The sequence below is a fragment of the Aythya marila genome (genome assembly GCF_965140915.1).
Source record: "Aythya marila genome assembly, chromosome: 30".
NCBI classification, from domain to species: domain Eukaryota; kingdom Metazoa; phylum Chordata; class Aves; order Anseriformes; family Anatidae; genus Aythya; species Aythya marila.
In genome coordinates, this window is record NC_139071.1 from 505,956 (window position 1) to 520,944 (window position 14,989).

Below are 14,989 nucleotides of genomic sequence, written 5' to 3' on the forward strand. Positions count from 1 at the left end.
CCTCTCCCAGCTGCAGGGGCATTGAATGCAGCAACAAATGAGGCAGTGGGGCTGGTGGAGTACTTGACGTGCCCTGGCTCTGTGGCTGCCCCGTGCCAGGGGGTGGGTGGGCCGCTGTGACGCCCAGCAACCCACCAACGCAAATAGCCAGCGGCTCCTCCACCCCGCTCCCCTCCCGGCTCGCGCATGGGCTCCAATTTCTCGGCGTCAGCCTCCGCCAGCGCTCAGCTGTCGGCTCCCCTCTGGCCTGTCACTCCCGCTCTCCACGGGACTGGGGCGGCTGCCCCCCTCCCTGCGCACCCAGCACATTGGGCTGGGGGCTCCGCAGCCAGCAAAGGCTCTGACACCGGCCACCCCTTGCAGGGTTTTTCGTCGCGGGACGTGAGCTCCGAACACGGCGTAAGTGCACAGCTCCCCTTCCTCGTGGCCACTGACCCCCCCCAAGCCCTCCCCCACCCCACACACGTCACTGCAAGGCCCCGGGGCCCCTTGGCTCCAGCAGCACCCCTTGCCCCAGGACTCCCCAGCCCCCATCGCTGTTTCCTTAATGGTCATCCTGGGGGGTTTCCATGGGGGTATGTGGGAGCCCGGGGTTAGGTAGCACCAAACATGGTGATGTCTGGGTGGAGGGGCTGTGCAGATGGTGGGCTGGCTGTCAGAGATGGAATCAGGAATGTTTTGGGGGGATGCAGGAGAGATCCCATCCCCTTGGTAGCACTGGGCTGCTGGGGAGGAGAAAGCAGGGCTGTGCCATGATGTCGGACAGTGAAACATGCACGCCTGTCACAGGGGGCCAAGAGTGGCACCGTTTGCAGTTTAATTGTGAGATGGAGATGTCTGGGCAGAAGTGACGCATGCAGTAGCCCAGGGTCTGGCTCACAGCACTTGGCACTGTGTCTCTGAGCCTGCGAGCAGCGGTGCTGCGTGCGCTGGGCTGGGAGCAGCGCCTGCTGCTCTCCAGTCTCTGCAGCAGGGCCCCTGGGACTTGTCCCCAGCAAAGGTGGCCCCTTCCTGGGGCAGGCAGGGTGGCAGGAGATGACACTGCCTCGGGGGATGCTCCCCATCCAGCAAGGTCTGGCTGTTCCTGCTCCCTCCAGGGACCTGCAGTGGGGCCAGCCCTAGCCAACACCGTGTCTCTGTTTTCCCCGGTAGTATGACAGAGAAGGAAGTGCCAGAGCCGCCAGCTTCACCCGCTTCAGGTGGGAAACCCAAGAGCCGGGTAAGTGGGTACCTGCAGGACAGCTTGGGCAGGTGGGGGGAAGCCAGCTTCCTAGCACAGTCCCTGCAGCAGCTGCAGGAGCCTTTGTGGGCTTGGGAATGCAGGACCCTTTGTGGGATCAGGAATGCCTACCAGGCCCCAAGGCAAGTGGGGCTCTAGATGGCCATTTGCCAGTTTGGAGCGCTGCATCCCCACAGACTCACAGCTGCTCCTTTTTTGGGGACCTCACTGGGCTGGGAGAAGGACCCCATCCTCCCAGCATTTCTGCCCCAGGGTTCCTGGATTTACCCCCACCTAGGGGGGAAGAAGGGGTCTCTAGGTCAGAGCATGGGAGCAGAGAGCCGGGCACCAGCTTTTCTGCCTGCCTTCCTCGCCGCTGCACCCACAGTGCACAATGCATCCTCTCCTGTCCCAGCAGCTACAGAAGCTGAAGCAACTTTTCCAGCGAAAACCCAAGGAGGAGGTGGCGCCAGATCCGCAGCCCAATGGGGAGCTTGTCAGCCCCTCAGGGGGACCCATCTACTACATCTACGAGGAGGAGGAAGAGGAGGAAGAGGAGGAGGAGCCTGAGCCCCCTCCTGAGCCCCAGAAACTTGTCAATGACAAACCCCACAAGTTCAAGGATCATTACTTCAAAAAGCCCAAGTTCTGTGACGTTTGTGCCCGCATGATCGTCCGTGAGTCCCACGGGTGCTCGGGCTGGGGGCCGCGGGCAGGGCGAGGGCTGGGGGCCAAGGCTGGCGAGGGCCCGAGCCCAGCCGTTCCCACAGCTGCAGTGTCACGTTGCCTCTCCTTTCCCCCCCGCCACCCCCCCACGGCCAGTCAACAACAAGTTCGGCCTGAGGTGCAAGAACTGCAAAACGAACATCCACCACCACTGCCAGTCCTACGTGGAGATGCAACGCTGCTTCGGTAAAATCGTGAGTGCTCCCCCCAGCCCTGGGCTCACGGCGCCTCCCCGCAGGGAAAACCCCAGCACCACAGTGGGGAGCGAGCGGCTGGGTCCCTGCAGCCATAGCCTGGGTGCCGTCACCCCATCACCCCCCTGCCCTCCTGGTTCTGAGGGGTTGCCCAGCACCCTGAGCTACCTCCAGGCACCATGTCCACCGCCGAGCCCTCATGGGTCTGGGTGGTGGCGATGCTCTGACCCCCCTCCCACTCCTAGCCCCCAGGGTTTCGCCGGGCGTACAGCTCACCCCTGTACAGTGACCAGCAGTACGCCTGTGTCAAGGAGATGCTCTGTAAGTAGTGTCCCCATGCCGGGGCTGTCCCCCTCTCCTCACATCCCGTGGCCAAACCCCTCTCACAGTGTCTGTGCCCCAGCAGCAGCCAACAGGAGTGACCCTGTGTTCGAGACCCTCCGGACAGGCGTCATTATGGCCAACAAGGAGCGCAAGAAAGGGCAGGATGACAAGAAAAATGTGAGTGCAGGGCTGAGCTGTCACCCCAAAGGCACGAGGGTCCTGGCCCCGCAGCCTGTGCCCCAGTGCCACCCGGAGCTCCCTGCCCACTGACTGCTCTCTGCCTTGCAGCCTTTGGCTGCGATGATGGATGAGGAACCCGAGGCCACAAAACCAGAAGGGGGCAAAACGGAGGGCGGTGAGTGCATGGGACAGGGAAGGAGCTGCGGGGAGGACTGTACAGAAGGGGCCCCCCCAGGGTGGGATCTGCCCTGCAGACAGGGGGTCTCCAGTTCAGGTCTTGGATCTCCTGAGCATAAGAGGTCCTGGAGACGAGGCTGGTGCCATGGGTGGGGTGGCAGCAGCAGGAGAAATGTCACCACCACCACTCCCCTCCCATTTCCAGGCACTTCTGAAGGGGACAAGAAGGCTGAGAAGAGCACGACAGATGATAAGGTATGCATCATCCTCACCCTACACCCCAAAGGCTCTGAGCCCTCCCTGCTGGGCTCCCTGGGGCTGTGCCCAGTCTCCCTGTAGCCCTGAACCCCCCTTTCTTGCTCTCCAAGAACAAGAAGCCCCAGCCGGGGATGCGTGGTGGCTATCTACAGTCTCACTATTTTGTGGCGCTTTATCGCTTCAAAGCCTTGGAGAAAGATGACCTGGATTTCCCGTGAGTTCGCAGCCACACGGTGGGCACGGGAGTGATGGGGGGAAGGGCTGTCCAGTGGGGAGGGGGAGATGCCATCACCTCAACAGTGAGGTTCTCGGAGCCCAGAGGGTTCAGCCACTTAATGAGGGCAGAATTTAGAGCCATGCTGGCTCTGGTGTAGGTTTTGTGGATTTTCTGCCCATATGGGTAAAGCATCGAGGGGGAGCCCTGGCTCTCACTGAGCCAGCTCTCCCAGCTCCCAGGTTTTGGGCACAAGCCTCATTTCTAAGGTTGCTGGTGTTTGTCTTTTATGGTTCCGCTGATTTATTGCACCCCAGACTTGAGGCTGAGCTGCTCATGTACAGGACCTGTCCATGAGTCCGTGAGCTGTGTGCATCCTCCACATGGAGCCCTAAGAGTCTGTGCCACGGGAAGAGCAATTTTCCTTTTCTCCCATAGCAGAGTGGTCCCAGCCCCCCTCACACCAAGCCCTTCCTTCCCTTTGCAGGCCAGGGGAGAAGATCACGGTGGTTGATGACTCCAATGAGGAGTGGTGGCGGGTAAGGCTGATATCCTGCAGACACAGAGAGAAGACATGCAGAGCTTAAAGAAAAGGGAGAGCTCGACTGGAGGTGCAAATTGCACTCCAAGGGCACAGACCCCTAAATTTGCTGTGTTTTAATCAACGCACAATCTGCAGGCTGAGGGTATCTGGGGGTCTTATAGATTGACTCCAACCCCTGCCTGACATCCATCCGTGGACTTCTTTCAGGGGAAGATTGGTGAAAAAATTGGCTACTTCCCCCCGAACTTCATCATCCGGGTGCGGGCTGGCGAGCGGGTGCACAAGGTGACTCGCTCCTTCGTGGGCAACCGGGAAATTGGGCAGATCACGCTCAAGAAGGATCAGGTGAGGCAGGACCAGGTGGTCACAACCAGTGCTTTTTGAGCCCCCCATCTCTGCCCCAGCCCCCTTTCATTAACTGCCCCCCTCCCTCGATGTCTGTCTCCCCCAGCACCCTGTACTGGACCCTTTCTGTTGTCCCCCTCTTCCTGGGGGTCACCCCCTTCCCCTGCTGACCAGGGCCCACGCACCTCACCCACACCCCTTTCCCCCCCAGATCGTGGTGCAGAAAGGTGAGGAGGTGAACGGTTACGTAAAAGTCTACACCGGCCGCAAAGTGGGGCTCTTCCCCGTGGACTTCCTGCAGGAGATCTGAGCAGGGCAGCATCCCGGGGCCCCCCAGCTGGGGGGACGGATGGACCCTGGCTGCAGGGAGCTGCGGAGCCAGGCAGGGATGGCTGGCACCCTGTCCCTGATGCCTGTGGTGATGGGGCCTTCGGTGGGGACCGTCTCCACCAGGACTGGGCAGGCCAGGGGCACGGGAGGTGCCACTCTGGGGCTGTTCCCCTCTGGGGCTTTTGGTGCCTGCAGAGACCCTGGGTGTGAGGAGGGGGCTGCTTGGATGCCACCCAGCTCCTGTGCCTTGGGTGGTGGATGACTTGGGGGTGTCAGTGGGGTTCTGTCCCAGTGCTCTGGACTGTGTAATTCTGTGTTTTGGCAATACATGTCTGCTCCTGAGCCCTCCCCGCTTTGAACGTCCTTGAGAGGGGGGGGTCACCACAGTGCTGCTGCGGAAGGGGCTGCAGTGATGCTTTCCTGCACAGCCCATGCGTGACACTCTGTGCGGCACGTTCCTGCCTCGCGTGTGTGCCTGGAACTTCGGCCCAGCCTCCCCCAGGCCTCGCCCACACAGGCCCCCTCTGCCCCCAGCTCCTCTGGTGGAACCCTGGCACCCAAGGGTGCTCCACGCGTGCACTGAGCTGGCCCAGCCTCGGCAGGGGCCCCATGTTCCCCCGGCCTGCACAGGGCTGGGGCCGAGTGCTGGCAGTGGGCCCAGCGGGGCCCGAATAGGGGCTGTGGGTGACAGGTGACAGTGCCAGGGACGGGTCAAGTCCTTGGAACCATGGGGCGAGCACCGAGCCAGGAACAGGTGCCCGCCCAGGACAGCGGACAGGGGGGCTCCATCCAGGCCCCCGCAGCCTCGGCCCCTTGCGAGGGCAGCACTCGGGGTTCCACTGCGAGGACTGGGGCAGGGCCCACCGAGGTCACAGTACCCATGGGGACGGGGATGGGGACAGGGCCACTGGGGCCCCTTGGCAGGGCTCCCAGCACCAGCCTCAGCGGGCCCCATGCAGCTGCCCCGGCCTTGCCTCTGGGCTGAGGGGGGGCGCTGCTGCTGCACGACGTTCCTCCATGCATATGAATGCAAATGTATGCAAATCTATGCAAAAAAGCTCAGCTGCAGTGGTGCCCCCTCGTGGTGTCTCGCAAAGTAGCCCCAGCCCAGTGCTGCGGGGAGCGTTCATGCAAGGGTCCAAGGGCAAAGCAGCCTCCGTGCTGCCCCCCAAGGGGCTCCCCAAGACCCCACCGCTGCCCCCCACTCCTATGTCTGCAGGGGTCCCAGGTCACGCAGCAGGGCCCTCACTGCCTGCAGCTTCACCACCACTGCTGGAAGCAGCCCCAAAGCAAGGCACCGCCGTCCCTCAGTTCCTGCACCCCAGAGCTCAGCATTGGACCCCCAGGAGGGGGTGACAGCCCCCAGCCCCAGGGGCATTTGTTCCTTGTTACCCAGCAGGCTGGGGCCAGGTTGGTATCGGGCACAGACACCCTGTCCCCCAGTACGAGTGTCTCAGGAGCCAGCTGGGAGGTGTACTGGGTATACTGGAGGCCCATAGGCAGAAGGGAATGATGAAAAGGGAGGGGGGGTGCGGGGTGCCACACACCACAGCATGCCTGGGGGCAGCACATAGCCTCCAGGACTGTTTCCTCCCTGCTCATCTCCTCTCTGCCAGGCAGCTTTTAAATGCGGAACCATTAAAATTTTCCACCTCATTTGCAGCTTCTCATATGGTTAATTTTACTGGGACTGTCTATTTATTTATTTGCAGGGCCCCGCAGGGGGGTGCTGAGGAGGGCTGGAAGCTGATTTGCTGCATCTGGGAAGTAGGGAGGAGAAGGGGGGAGCCACCCAGGGAAGGGGTAGGGCTCCAGCTAATTTAACAGCTGAAGAGAACAACTTAATTAGAGTCATCTGGAAAATTGGGTAAAACCCTTTTCATTGCCCCCCCAACCTACCCCCAGGCCCCTTCCCTGCCAGCAGCCATGGACTTCCCGGGAGGCTGCGCACGTTTTGGGGTGGGGAGGCAGAGCTGGGGCCCCACCTCCCAAGCAGATGGCCTTCATTACATGCAGGATCTAATTGGATTGATCAGCAGTTAATATGAAATTAAAAGGTGATTCCCCCCCCAGCACCACATGTGCATCCTGGCTGTCCAGGTGCTCCCTGCAGCCGCTCCGGGCCCAGGGGTGCAGGTCCCTGGCAAGAGCGATGCAGGCAGAGGAGGGGAGGGCTGGGGGGCTGTTGGCACCTAATGGGGCAAGGGGCTGAGTGCCACGGCCATCCTGCGTGGGAGGGATGGACGCTGCCAGGTGACCATGCATGCCATGCTCACCCACTGGCTGCACACACCGGTCTGCGTGCTCGTAACACACTGTGGCTGCAAGGCACAAGGTCAGGGTGTGCTCGTGCTCCCCATTAGCTTGCAGCCTGGTTGTGACCCAGCTGTGACACACAGGGGCAGTGACTCTGCTGGTGGGGGGACAGCCAGTGTCCCACTGCTAAACCCTCTGCAGCTGGGTTATACGAAGGGGGTCTGCTCCCCACCCCACCCCATGTGTCACGTGGGGAATGTCAGAGTGGAGGAGCCACCCTGACCTGCTAGATTAATCACCTCAATTTCTCTGTATGTCTCACAAAAGGTCAGGAGTCCTTGCAAGGCTCAAAATTAATTGAGGTACCGCTGCTCTCGTGCTGGATCCATACATCACCCCAGGAGAGCAGCACCAGCAGGGAGGGGCTGGGGCCCCAGTGCACAGTCCTGCAGGCAGCAAGCCCCAGGCAGCACAGCTGGAAGCGGGGGTCCCAGGGCTGCGTGGGCACCCCACAGCCTGTCCACTGCTTGTCCCCATGCAGGAGGCCTGGCCCCCAGCGCCCCCCGCCTGTGTGGCTCTGCCTGAACCTTCTCCTCCAGCTGGGCTGATGCGATGATCAGAGGATTGTTCTCAATCCTAAGGCAGAAAAAAAAAAAGCATTAAACTAAACCAAACTGTCTCATCTCCCCTCCCCACCTGCCCTCCCCCCCCCCACCTGCCACACACGCACCCTGCCATAAATCAGCATAAATGCAATTTACATATTTATGGTATTTATCCAGTAACTGTCCTGTCCCAGATTAAACGTGCCCCAGGGATCACCCCGGGCTCCTTATCTGTGCCAGGGTGCTCCCAGGAAGGAGCAGCTCCGCTGTGAGATTTGAGCAGGGCGCGCTGCGCTAGGCAGCCGCCTGCATCTCCCCCACTCCCAGCGAGTCCAGGGAGAGGAGGATGGAGAGGAAAATCCAGTGGTGAGCAGCAGCCCTGCCCCACAGCCTTGCTCTTCTGCCCAAAACCCCCTTCTGCTTGGGGACAGAGCCCAGACCCTGCTGCCTCCCACCCAGCCCAACACCTCTCCTTGGGGTTTTCTCCTGTCCCTCCTTTCCTGGTGTCCCCCAAGCCCAACTGTGCTGTTGGGGCAGAACCATCCCCCCTCCCCCCCCAGGCCCTCTGCTACCTGAGTGCCCCGACCCGCGCAGGACCTGTGTCATTGAGGGCTGTGGGGACCCTGTTGGTCTCCAAAGGGAGGGGTGTCTCCGGCTCTGGGGTGCTCCCTGCCCTGGGGTGTCTCCTGGCTGTGCTCCTGTGCAGGGGGGAGGTTGGGGGCCGCAGCTCCACTCTGACAGCTCCTTGTCAGCAGTAATGACCGGCTCTGAGTCCAGCCAGGCCCCAGGGCTTGGTGCTGAGCTCGTTAGGGGGGATTTAATGAGGGCAGGAGGCAGGCGCTGCCTCTGGCTGTTTGTCGCAGCCGCTCTGGCCTCAGCCTGCCTAGACGGCTTGGGTGTTTGCACGGTGGTCCCTGGCAGGGCTCATTCTGCTGCCCCCCTCAGCCCCCACCTCTGCCCCATGCTATGCCCCCCAGCTAAGCCCCCAGTCACCCACCACTGGGAGCACCGGTTCCTACTCTGCCACCCATGTCCACCATGCTGGAGCTGATAGGACTGGGGCATCCTGATGCTGTTTTCCCCCAGCCCAGGGGGTGAGGCTGCACCCCCTGGAGACAGGGAACCATGGAGGGGCCACTTGCACTGCTTTTCCTCACCTGGGGTCTGGCAAAAAGGCTGCTAGGACTGAGAACGCCCTGCTGAGGGGGAGATGGAGTAAAGCCAGGGCTGTGGGATGCAGCCGGGAGGTGCCTTCCCCCATCCCTGCTCCGGGTGCGCAGGGTGCCGGCACAGGCTGCTCCAGGCAGTGTGGGGGCTCTCCAAGGTGGGGAGAGACCAGGTGAGAGGACTGGAGGCTGAGCCTCACACCCATGGTCCTGGCTGCAATTTGCACCCTCTGTGCTCTGAGGCATCCGGGAGTCCTCCTCGGCTCAACAACAAGCTGCGTAAACAGGAGCCTGCAGACAGTGTTAATTAGTTAAATATTTGGCAAGGCAGAAGGCACAGGAAGAATCTGAACAAGCTGGAGGGGACAATGCGCTGCCCCCTGCCCCACTGCCTGCAGCAGAGCAGACCCCAGGCGTCCAGGGAAGATCTGGTCCTGCTGGGAGCAGCTCACGCCTGCTGCAGGCCCTGCAGCCCGCCAAGGAGCTCTGGGTCTGCATGGAATAGGACGCTGGTGAGGAGGGGGTCCCCAGAGACCCCCAGCCACCCCACTTTGCTGCCTAACTCAGAGTCATGCAAGCTGGCGGCTCCTTGTTCACAGCCCCTGGTGGGCCCAATCCAGAGGTCCCAAACTCGTGTTTGCCCCATCAGTTTTGCTCATGACCTCAGTGGCACAGTAAAATCCACCTGGGCATTAACCAAGGGCAGCGATGAGTTGCAGGGGGGCACAGATTTGCCTCCAGCTGGGGGAAGTCCCTGACGAGGGCTGGCAGAAGGATTCTGGCTGGTGTGGGGGTGCTGAGCACCATCAGTGGGACCTGGTATTTCAGAGCAGCACCTGCCCCCCCCGGCTGCCCCCAGCCCTGACCTCCAGACCGTGGGGTCTGTCCTCCCCAGTCCTCAGATGAGGCTGAAACACCCCAAAGCCCAGCTGGGGAGCGACGACCGTATGCAGCTTCCGTCCCCACAGCCCCTGTGATGTGAACTAAATCCATCCTAATTAGCACTGATTTGCATGGGGAAATTAAAATTAATCTAGCCTGGGTTCATTGGAATTAGTGATTCTAGTTGGGCACATCAGAAAGTGGCAGACGGACAGGCAGGGCAGGGCTTGGTATGGTAGAAAGCTGTCTGCCCCCCACGTGCCCCCGTGCCCTCCCTGGGGCTCTGCCCCACGCCCCTGTCCTGGCCCCACAAGACCCCAGCACAGGGCTCAGATGCCTGGGGTCAACCCCGCGCCCTTCCTGGGTGCAGGGGGGGTTGGTGCATTCCCCCCCCCCACCCCCCCATCCCATGGCTGTTCCTGGCTGCAGAACAGGGAGAGCAGTGCTCGTCTGACCCCACTGCCCCATCCCACGCCTGGTTTCAGGCAACGGCAGGAGTGCGAAGGGCACGAAGGGGCCGGTTCCTGCATCTCCAGGGTGGGAGATGCTGCAAGACCCCAGGGGGGACAACAGACAGGTGTGTGATATACACGCACACATACTCATATCAGCATGCTCCCGTGCACACATGGCCATGCATGGCTCCGTGTGAGTCCTCGCACACCTACTTCTGTGCATGGTTCCTTACACATCTGCATGCGTGTGGCCCCTGTGCTTGCCGTGCAGGAGTGTTCTCGTGGAGCCCCCGGTCTGGCAGGGAGTGGGCACAGCGGGGGGAGCCCAGGCCATGCCCCCGTCAGCAAATTCCAGTCCCAGCCGTCCCCAATTCTGGCGCTGCCGGGCCTGGGGGAGCACTGCGGCTCATTGGTATGGGGTCCGTGGCAGCGCAATGAGCAGAATTATCAGCACGCTCATGAAAAATTAACCAGGCAAAAACAGCTGGGCAGGAGCTTTGTCTGCTGGGGCTGGGGGCGGCACGGCGTGGGCAGGCTGGCGTCGTCCAGGCAGCTGCAGGATGGGAGCTGGTGTCTGCCTCTGCTCCACAGGTCATCCCCGCCTGCCGCACGCCTTCCAGCCCCCAAAGCAGGGCCGTCAATCTGGGATTGTCCCAGACCCGTGGCAGCTGCGTCCCCTGCCCCGTCCCTGTCTGCTGGGGCACGTCTGGTCGTGGTGACCCCATTGCTGGCCCACGGGATTTCAGTCTGGCTGACAGGAGCGAGACCTCCATCTCCTGCGGCCACATTTGCAAGTCAACCACGAGCTCTGCAGCAGTGGTGGGGGCTACTGGGGGACAGGGACGGAGGCACCCTGGGGAGGGGAGCAGGAACAGAGCAGCCTTTCGTTGCTGCCCCCCCCCCCCCGGACATCTATGGCTGGTTTGGGGAGGGGGTGCAGCTTTTCTATAGAGCTGTTATTGCCACCACCACCCCCCCGCCCATCCACAGGGCTGTAAACACTCAATTAAGCACGAGCGCCTGGTCCTGCCTTCCCTGTCGCTGCTGGTAATTATGTAGGTTTTTCGGTGTCAGGCACCGCGGGGAAGCGCGATTACAGCTAATTGGAGCGGCTCTCCCCAGCCCAGGCCCTTCTGCAGCTGCTGGAGCTGCCATGTGACAGCAGCTCTGCACCCCCCAACCCTGAGTCTCCCCCCCCCCCCCAGTTCTGCACCACCACCACCCCGATTTACACCCACAGGATGCCTGGGTGCTTCCCACCTGCCTGGCTGGAGATGTGGGGATGGGTGAGGATCCAGGTGGGTGTCTGTGTGCCAGGCAGACCCTGAAGGTGGGGGTTTGCCCCCCCCACACTCCAAGATATTTCAGGGACCCAGAGGCACCCTAAAGGCTGCAGCAGGATGGGGTGCACCTGCCCGAAGCACTGCCCAGGGCTCTGCTCTGCTGGCAGGAGCTGGCTCAGCCCCGTGCATTGCACGCAGCACCAAATGCACCCAGGGCGCATGGGTGCAAGGAGCCCTGAGGCAGCCAGGGGAAGGGTGGGGGGGTCCTGGAAAGAACGGGACGCCTACTCTGTGCCCCGCCAGATCTTGGGGTTGGCAGGGGGACCTGAGAACGAGGGGGGGAGGGGGGAAGGGGGTTTTCAACAACCCAACGCCACCCGTCCCGGCAGAGACGCATCAGGAGCACAGCGTCTGCCATTGATTTCTTATTATGGAGTTCAACAAGAAAAATGAGGTGCTGGGGCTGCGGAGCAGCAGCCGTGATTTGTCGCCTTCGTGCCGTGTCCTGGCGGGGATGGGAATTGATTTGGGCGTCGCTGGCATCACTCAGTGGGGCTGGGGGGGGGACCAAAGGGGGGACCGGGGGGGGAGGGTCGGGTCCTTGGAGCTGTGAGCCACGAGAGGGCGCCGCAGGACTCCCGACGGGCCCGGGACGCCCCACGGCGGGCAGCGGGGGCGCGGACACGCGTGGGCTGCTCGTGCAAGAGCACGCGGCCCCGGGGCGCACGCCTGAGGGGTGCAGGGGTTGGGGTCGTGCCCGTGCCACGGTCCCGCATCTCAGGTTGGGCACACGCGTGTCCCCGTGCATCAGCCGGGCACGTTCAGCACGAACGTGCACACTTCGGCCGCGTGCGCCGCTGATGGGCACAGCTCTGTCCCCACCAGTGTCTTTGTCACGATGAAGGAAGAGGCTATTATGCTTATTAAATTGTATCAAGGTGGCGTTACAGCAATTGGCAGCTGGCGACCCCAGTTATTTATAAAACAGGCTTTGGAAATCACAGCTCTGGGCTTGGGCTTTTCTTCAGAGAATTACGGAAAAAAAAATAAATAAATAAATGAAAAGAAAATAAAAATCGATGTTGCAGGACAAGGCCAAGGCGGTGGTTAATTGCAGGGTCGGTTCTAGGAAACGCCTCCAGCAGCCACGGAAGCGGCAACCTGCCCGCTGCCATCCTGGAGCCCCTGCCTGCGGTGCCGGATGCCCCTCAGCACCCCAGCTGCACCCTGCAGGCCCATGGCTGGATCTCTGGGGACAAGGAGAGGGTTTGTCTCAGCTGTCACTTGTAGTATCTCGGGGGATTTGGGGTCCCAAATTATGAGGGTGGTGCCCCCAATCCTGCAGCAGTTGTGGGTCAGGAATCGGCTTTCCTGGTGCTCATCACGCAGTGCCCTGTGATTAATGGGGGGAATTAGGATGATAATAGCCCTGTAAATGAAGGTGCCAGCTATAAATGATGTGTGCCTGTGTTGGGTGATGGATGGCACCGGGGCCAGCCCTGGGTGCTGGCAGACAGGCGTGCTCAGAGGCACGCTGCAGCCAGGGCAAGCACGTAGGGGAGCAAGAAAGGGGGGGGGCATGATGTCATAGCGATCAGTGACATCACGGCATGGGCATGACATCACACACAACAGGAGGAGATGTGGGACAATCCCAGCATGGCAGGAAGGAAGGGGTGAGGTTGCCCCACCATTATCTGTCTGTGCAATCCATCGCGACATGTCTCAGCAGTGCTGGTGGTGATGCCCTTTGTGGAGCTGCTCCTTCAGCCCCTTCCCCCCCCCTCCCCAAAACACCCCCTTGCCAGTCCCCTCAACCTGTTCCTGTCCCTGTCCCCCTGGCCACCTCCTCTCCCTGCAAGGGTCTGGGACCCCCAGCACCCAGCCCCTTCTGCCTGTGCTGAGGCTTGTCCTACAGCACGCCTCTGTGGGGCTATGAAATATATCCCGTTAATTCACCATTTAATTATTGGCTGTTTGTTTATTGTTTGTTTGCTTTAGATGATATGAATTTTTTATGATGGTTTCCATTGCGCCCCGGCCAAAAGCCAGGGAGATTTACAGCTTTGGCACGAGCAGCACGATGTGGCTCCATCCAGCCCCCTAAAAAGGGGACAGGCCTAATTATCAGAGGGCTATGACTCTATTCTTGGAGGGGGTGCAACTCTGTGTCACCCCCACAGGACGTCTGGGGTCTGCTCCTTGCAGGGTCTGGGTGTCTGCCTGGGGAGCAATAAATGGGGGCCAGGTGTGGGGCCAGGGGGCAGTGAGGAGGCTGTGGGGTGGGGAGGGGGTGTGGAGCTGGCTGGGTGCTGGGGGAGGCATGCGGGGACAGCGGGGGCTGAGTGCCAAGGCTGGGAGCTGGAGGAAACAGCACGCTCAGGTGCAGGCACGTTCAGCCCCGAGCTGCAGCATCTCCCATTAATGAAGCACTTCATCACCGCGGCGTTGCAGGGGGGGCACCCAATTCGGGATGATAAATTCCCCGCAACGGCCCTGCGCTCGCTCGCAGCAGCCGTGATTCTCCTTCATCTTGAATAATATTTTTGGAGTGGCTGTAAAATACCCGCCACAGCAGCTGCGAGCAGCAGCACCAAGGCCTGGCGGCTCCCTCCGCTCCCCCCACCATGTTTGTCTGTCAGCTGCTTACCCTGACTGGGCCATACTGGAGGGCCCTTATATAGGGTCTGGGACTGCACTGGCACACGTGGGATTGTGTGTTGGTGCATGTGCAAGCCTACGTCCTGCCCATAAAGGTGTGTAAGTGTCCCTGTGGCCATGCACATCTGTTGGGATCAGGGCAGGGGTTGTGCATGTGTCTGTGCACAAACGTGTGCACACAGATGGGTGCGTGCAGCAGCACAGGCTGGGGGGGGGGGGGGTCTGTGCACATGTAGGTGTGAGAGCACGTCCGTGCAGCTCTGCATCTGCAGGTGTGTGTCCCTGCATGTGCCTGCTCGCTGAGGTCGGGGGCTGTAATTCTTGTCTCTCGAGGAAGTATTTGAGGGCTTGGTCCCCCCCCCCTCAAAGCTCCGACCCTTCCGCTCCGCGTGGTGCCAGGCAGAAGTAGCCATGAAGAGCTCAAAAGGTTTCTATCTGCTTGGATTGATGGTGTCTCCCTCCTGGGGGGGGTAAGGGGGGGAGGCGTGCTGGCATCCTCCCAGCACTCGGCAGGGCTGAGCCCCTTGAGATGGCCGCTGTCACAGGGGTGGGTTCGCGGTGCCCAGGAGAGTGCCTGAGCAGCAGGGCACGAGCTCTAATCACCATAGAAGAGGGAAGTGCGGCACAGAATTAAATGGTCTCTTAATTATAATCATTAATGAGCATGGAGGCAGCTGGGCTTTGCAGGCAGGGAATCCCACTGCTTCTCCAGGGGAAGTCCTGGGCTTGTCTGCAGGGAGCTCGGAGCTTGCGGGGTGCTCCAGAGCAGGCCTGGCTCTGATAGGGCCAGGACCCACCGGCATCCTAATGCTGCTACCTGCCTGCTTGACACCCCGCTGAGTGCCTCCCCCCTGCCAAGGGGATCCTGGTGGTGCCTGCGGGATCACCCTTGCAACATGTGGGCACGTGCCCCATCACAAATGCTCCCGCAAAGCTCTGCCCCAACCCTGCACACGCATGCACCCCATGCCACCGTCCCTGCACCGCGGCAGTCGCTGGCAGAGGAAGGCAGCGAAGGACGCAAGCGCTCCTCTGCCGAGGGCAGGATGCACTCTGTCTTGGGGAGTGGCACTTAATCAATCCCATTTCAAAACTCTAATTATATCAACAAAGGCCTCAACACGGCGCTGCTGGCTGCGATTCAGGTCTTGTTTATTTATTTCCACACGC

The 14,989-nt window shown here is 61.2% G+C and overlaps 1 protein-coding gene across 2 annotated transcripts; it reads left to right on the plus strand.

Annotated features, from left to right (window-relative positions):
- The first annotated feature begins 265 nt into the window (after positions 1-265).
- On the plus strand, positions 266-4,853 carry STAC3 (SH3 and cysteine rich domain 3). Of its 2 annotated transcripts, none has more exons than XM_082781223.1 (12): positions 266-399; positions 1,153-1,219; positions 1,635-1,896; positions 2,042-2,139; positions 2,385-2,460; positions 2,546-2,640; positions 2,752-2,818; positions 3,026-3,075; positions 3,189-3,292; positions 3,780-3,831; positions 4,044-4,181; positions 4,393-4,853. In XM_082781223.1, the coding sequence occupies exons 2-12, from the start codon at positions 1,154-1,156 to the stop codon at positions 4,489-4,491; spliced, it is 1,107 nt and encodes a 368-aa protein (XP_082637349.1). In that variant the 5' UTR covers positions 266-399; position 1,153; the 3' UTR covers positions 4,492-4,853. The 2 variants fall into 2 exon arrangements, with proteins under 2 accessions (XP_082637349.1, XP_082637350.1); XM_082781224.1 differs by having other exon boundaries at positions 1,638-1,896.
- The last annotated feature ends 10,136 nt before the right edge of the window (positions 4,854-14,989 follow it).

Excerpts from the sequence above, each read along its gene's own strand:
- STAC3 (XM_082781223.1), top strand. The coding sequence starts at position 1,154 with ATGACAGAGAAGGAAGTGCCAGAGCCGCCAGCTTCACCCGCTTCAGGT. Across the intron at positions 2,140-2,384 it reads AACGCTGCTTCGGTAAAATC|CCCCCAGGGTTTCGCCGGGC; the intron begins GTGAGTGCTCCC and ends TCCCACTCCTAG. Across the intron at positions 4,182-4,392 it reads TCACGCTCAAGAAGGATCAG|ATCGTGGTGCAGAAAGGTGA; the intron begins GTGAGGCAGGAC and ends TTTCCCCCCCAG.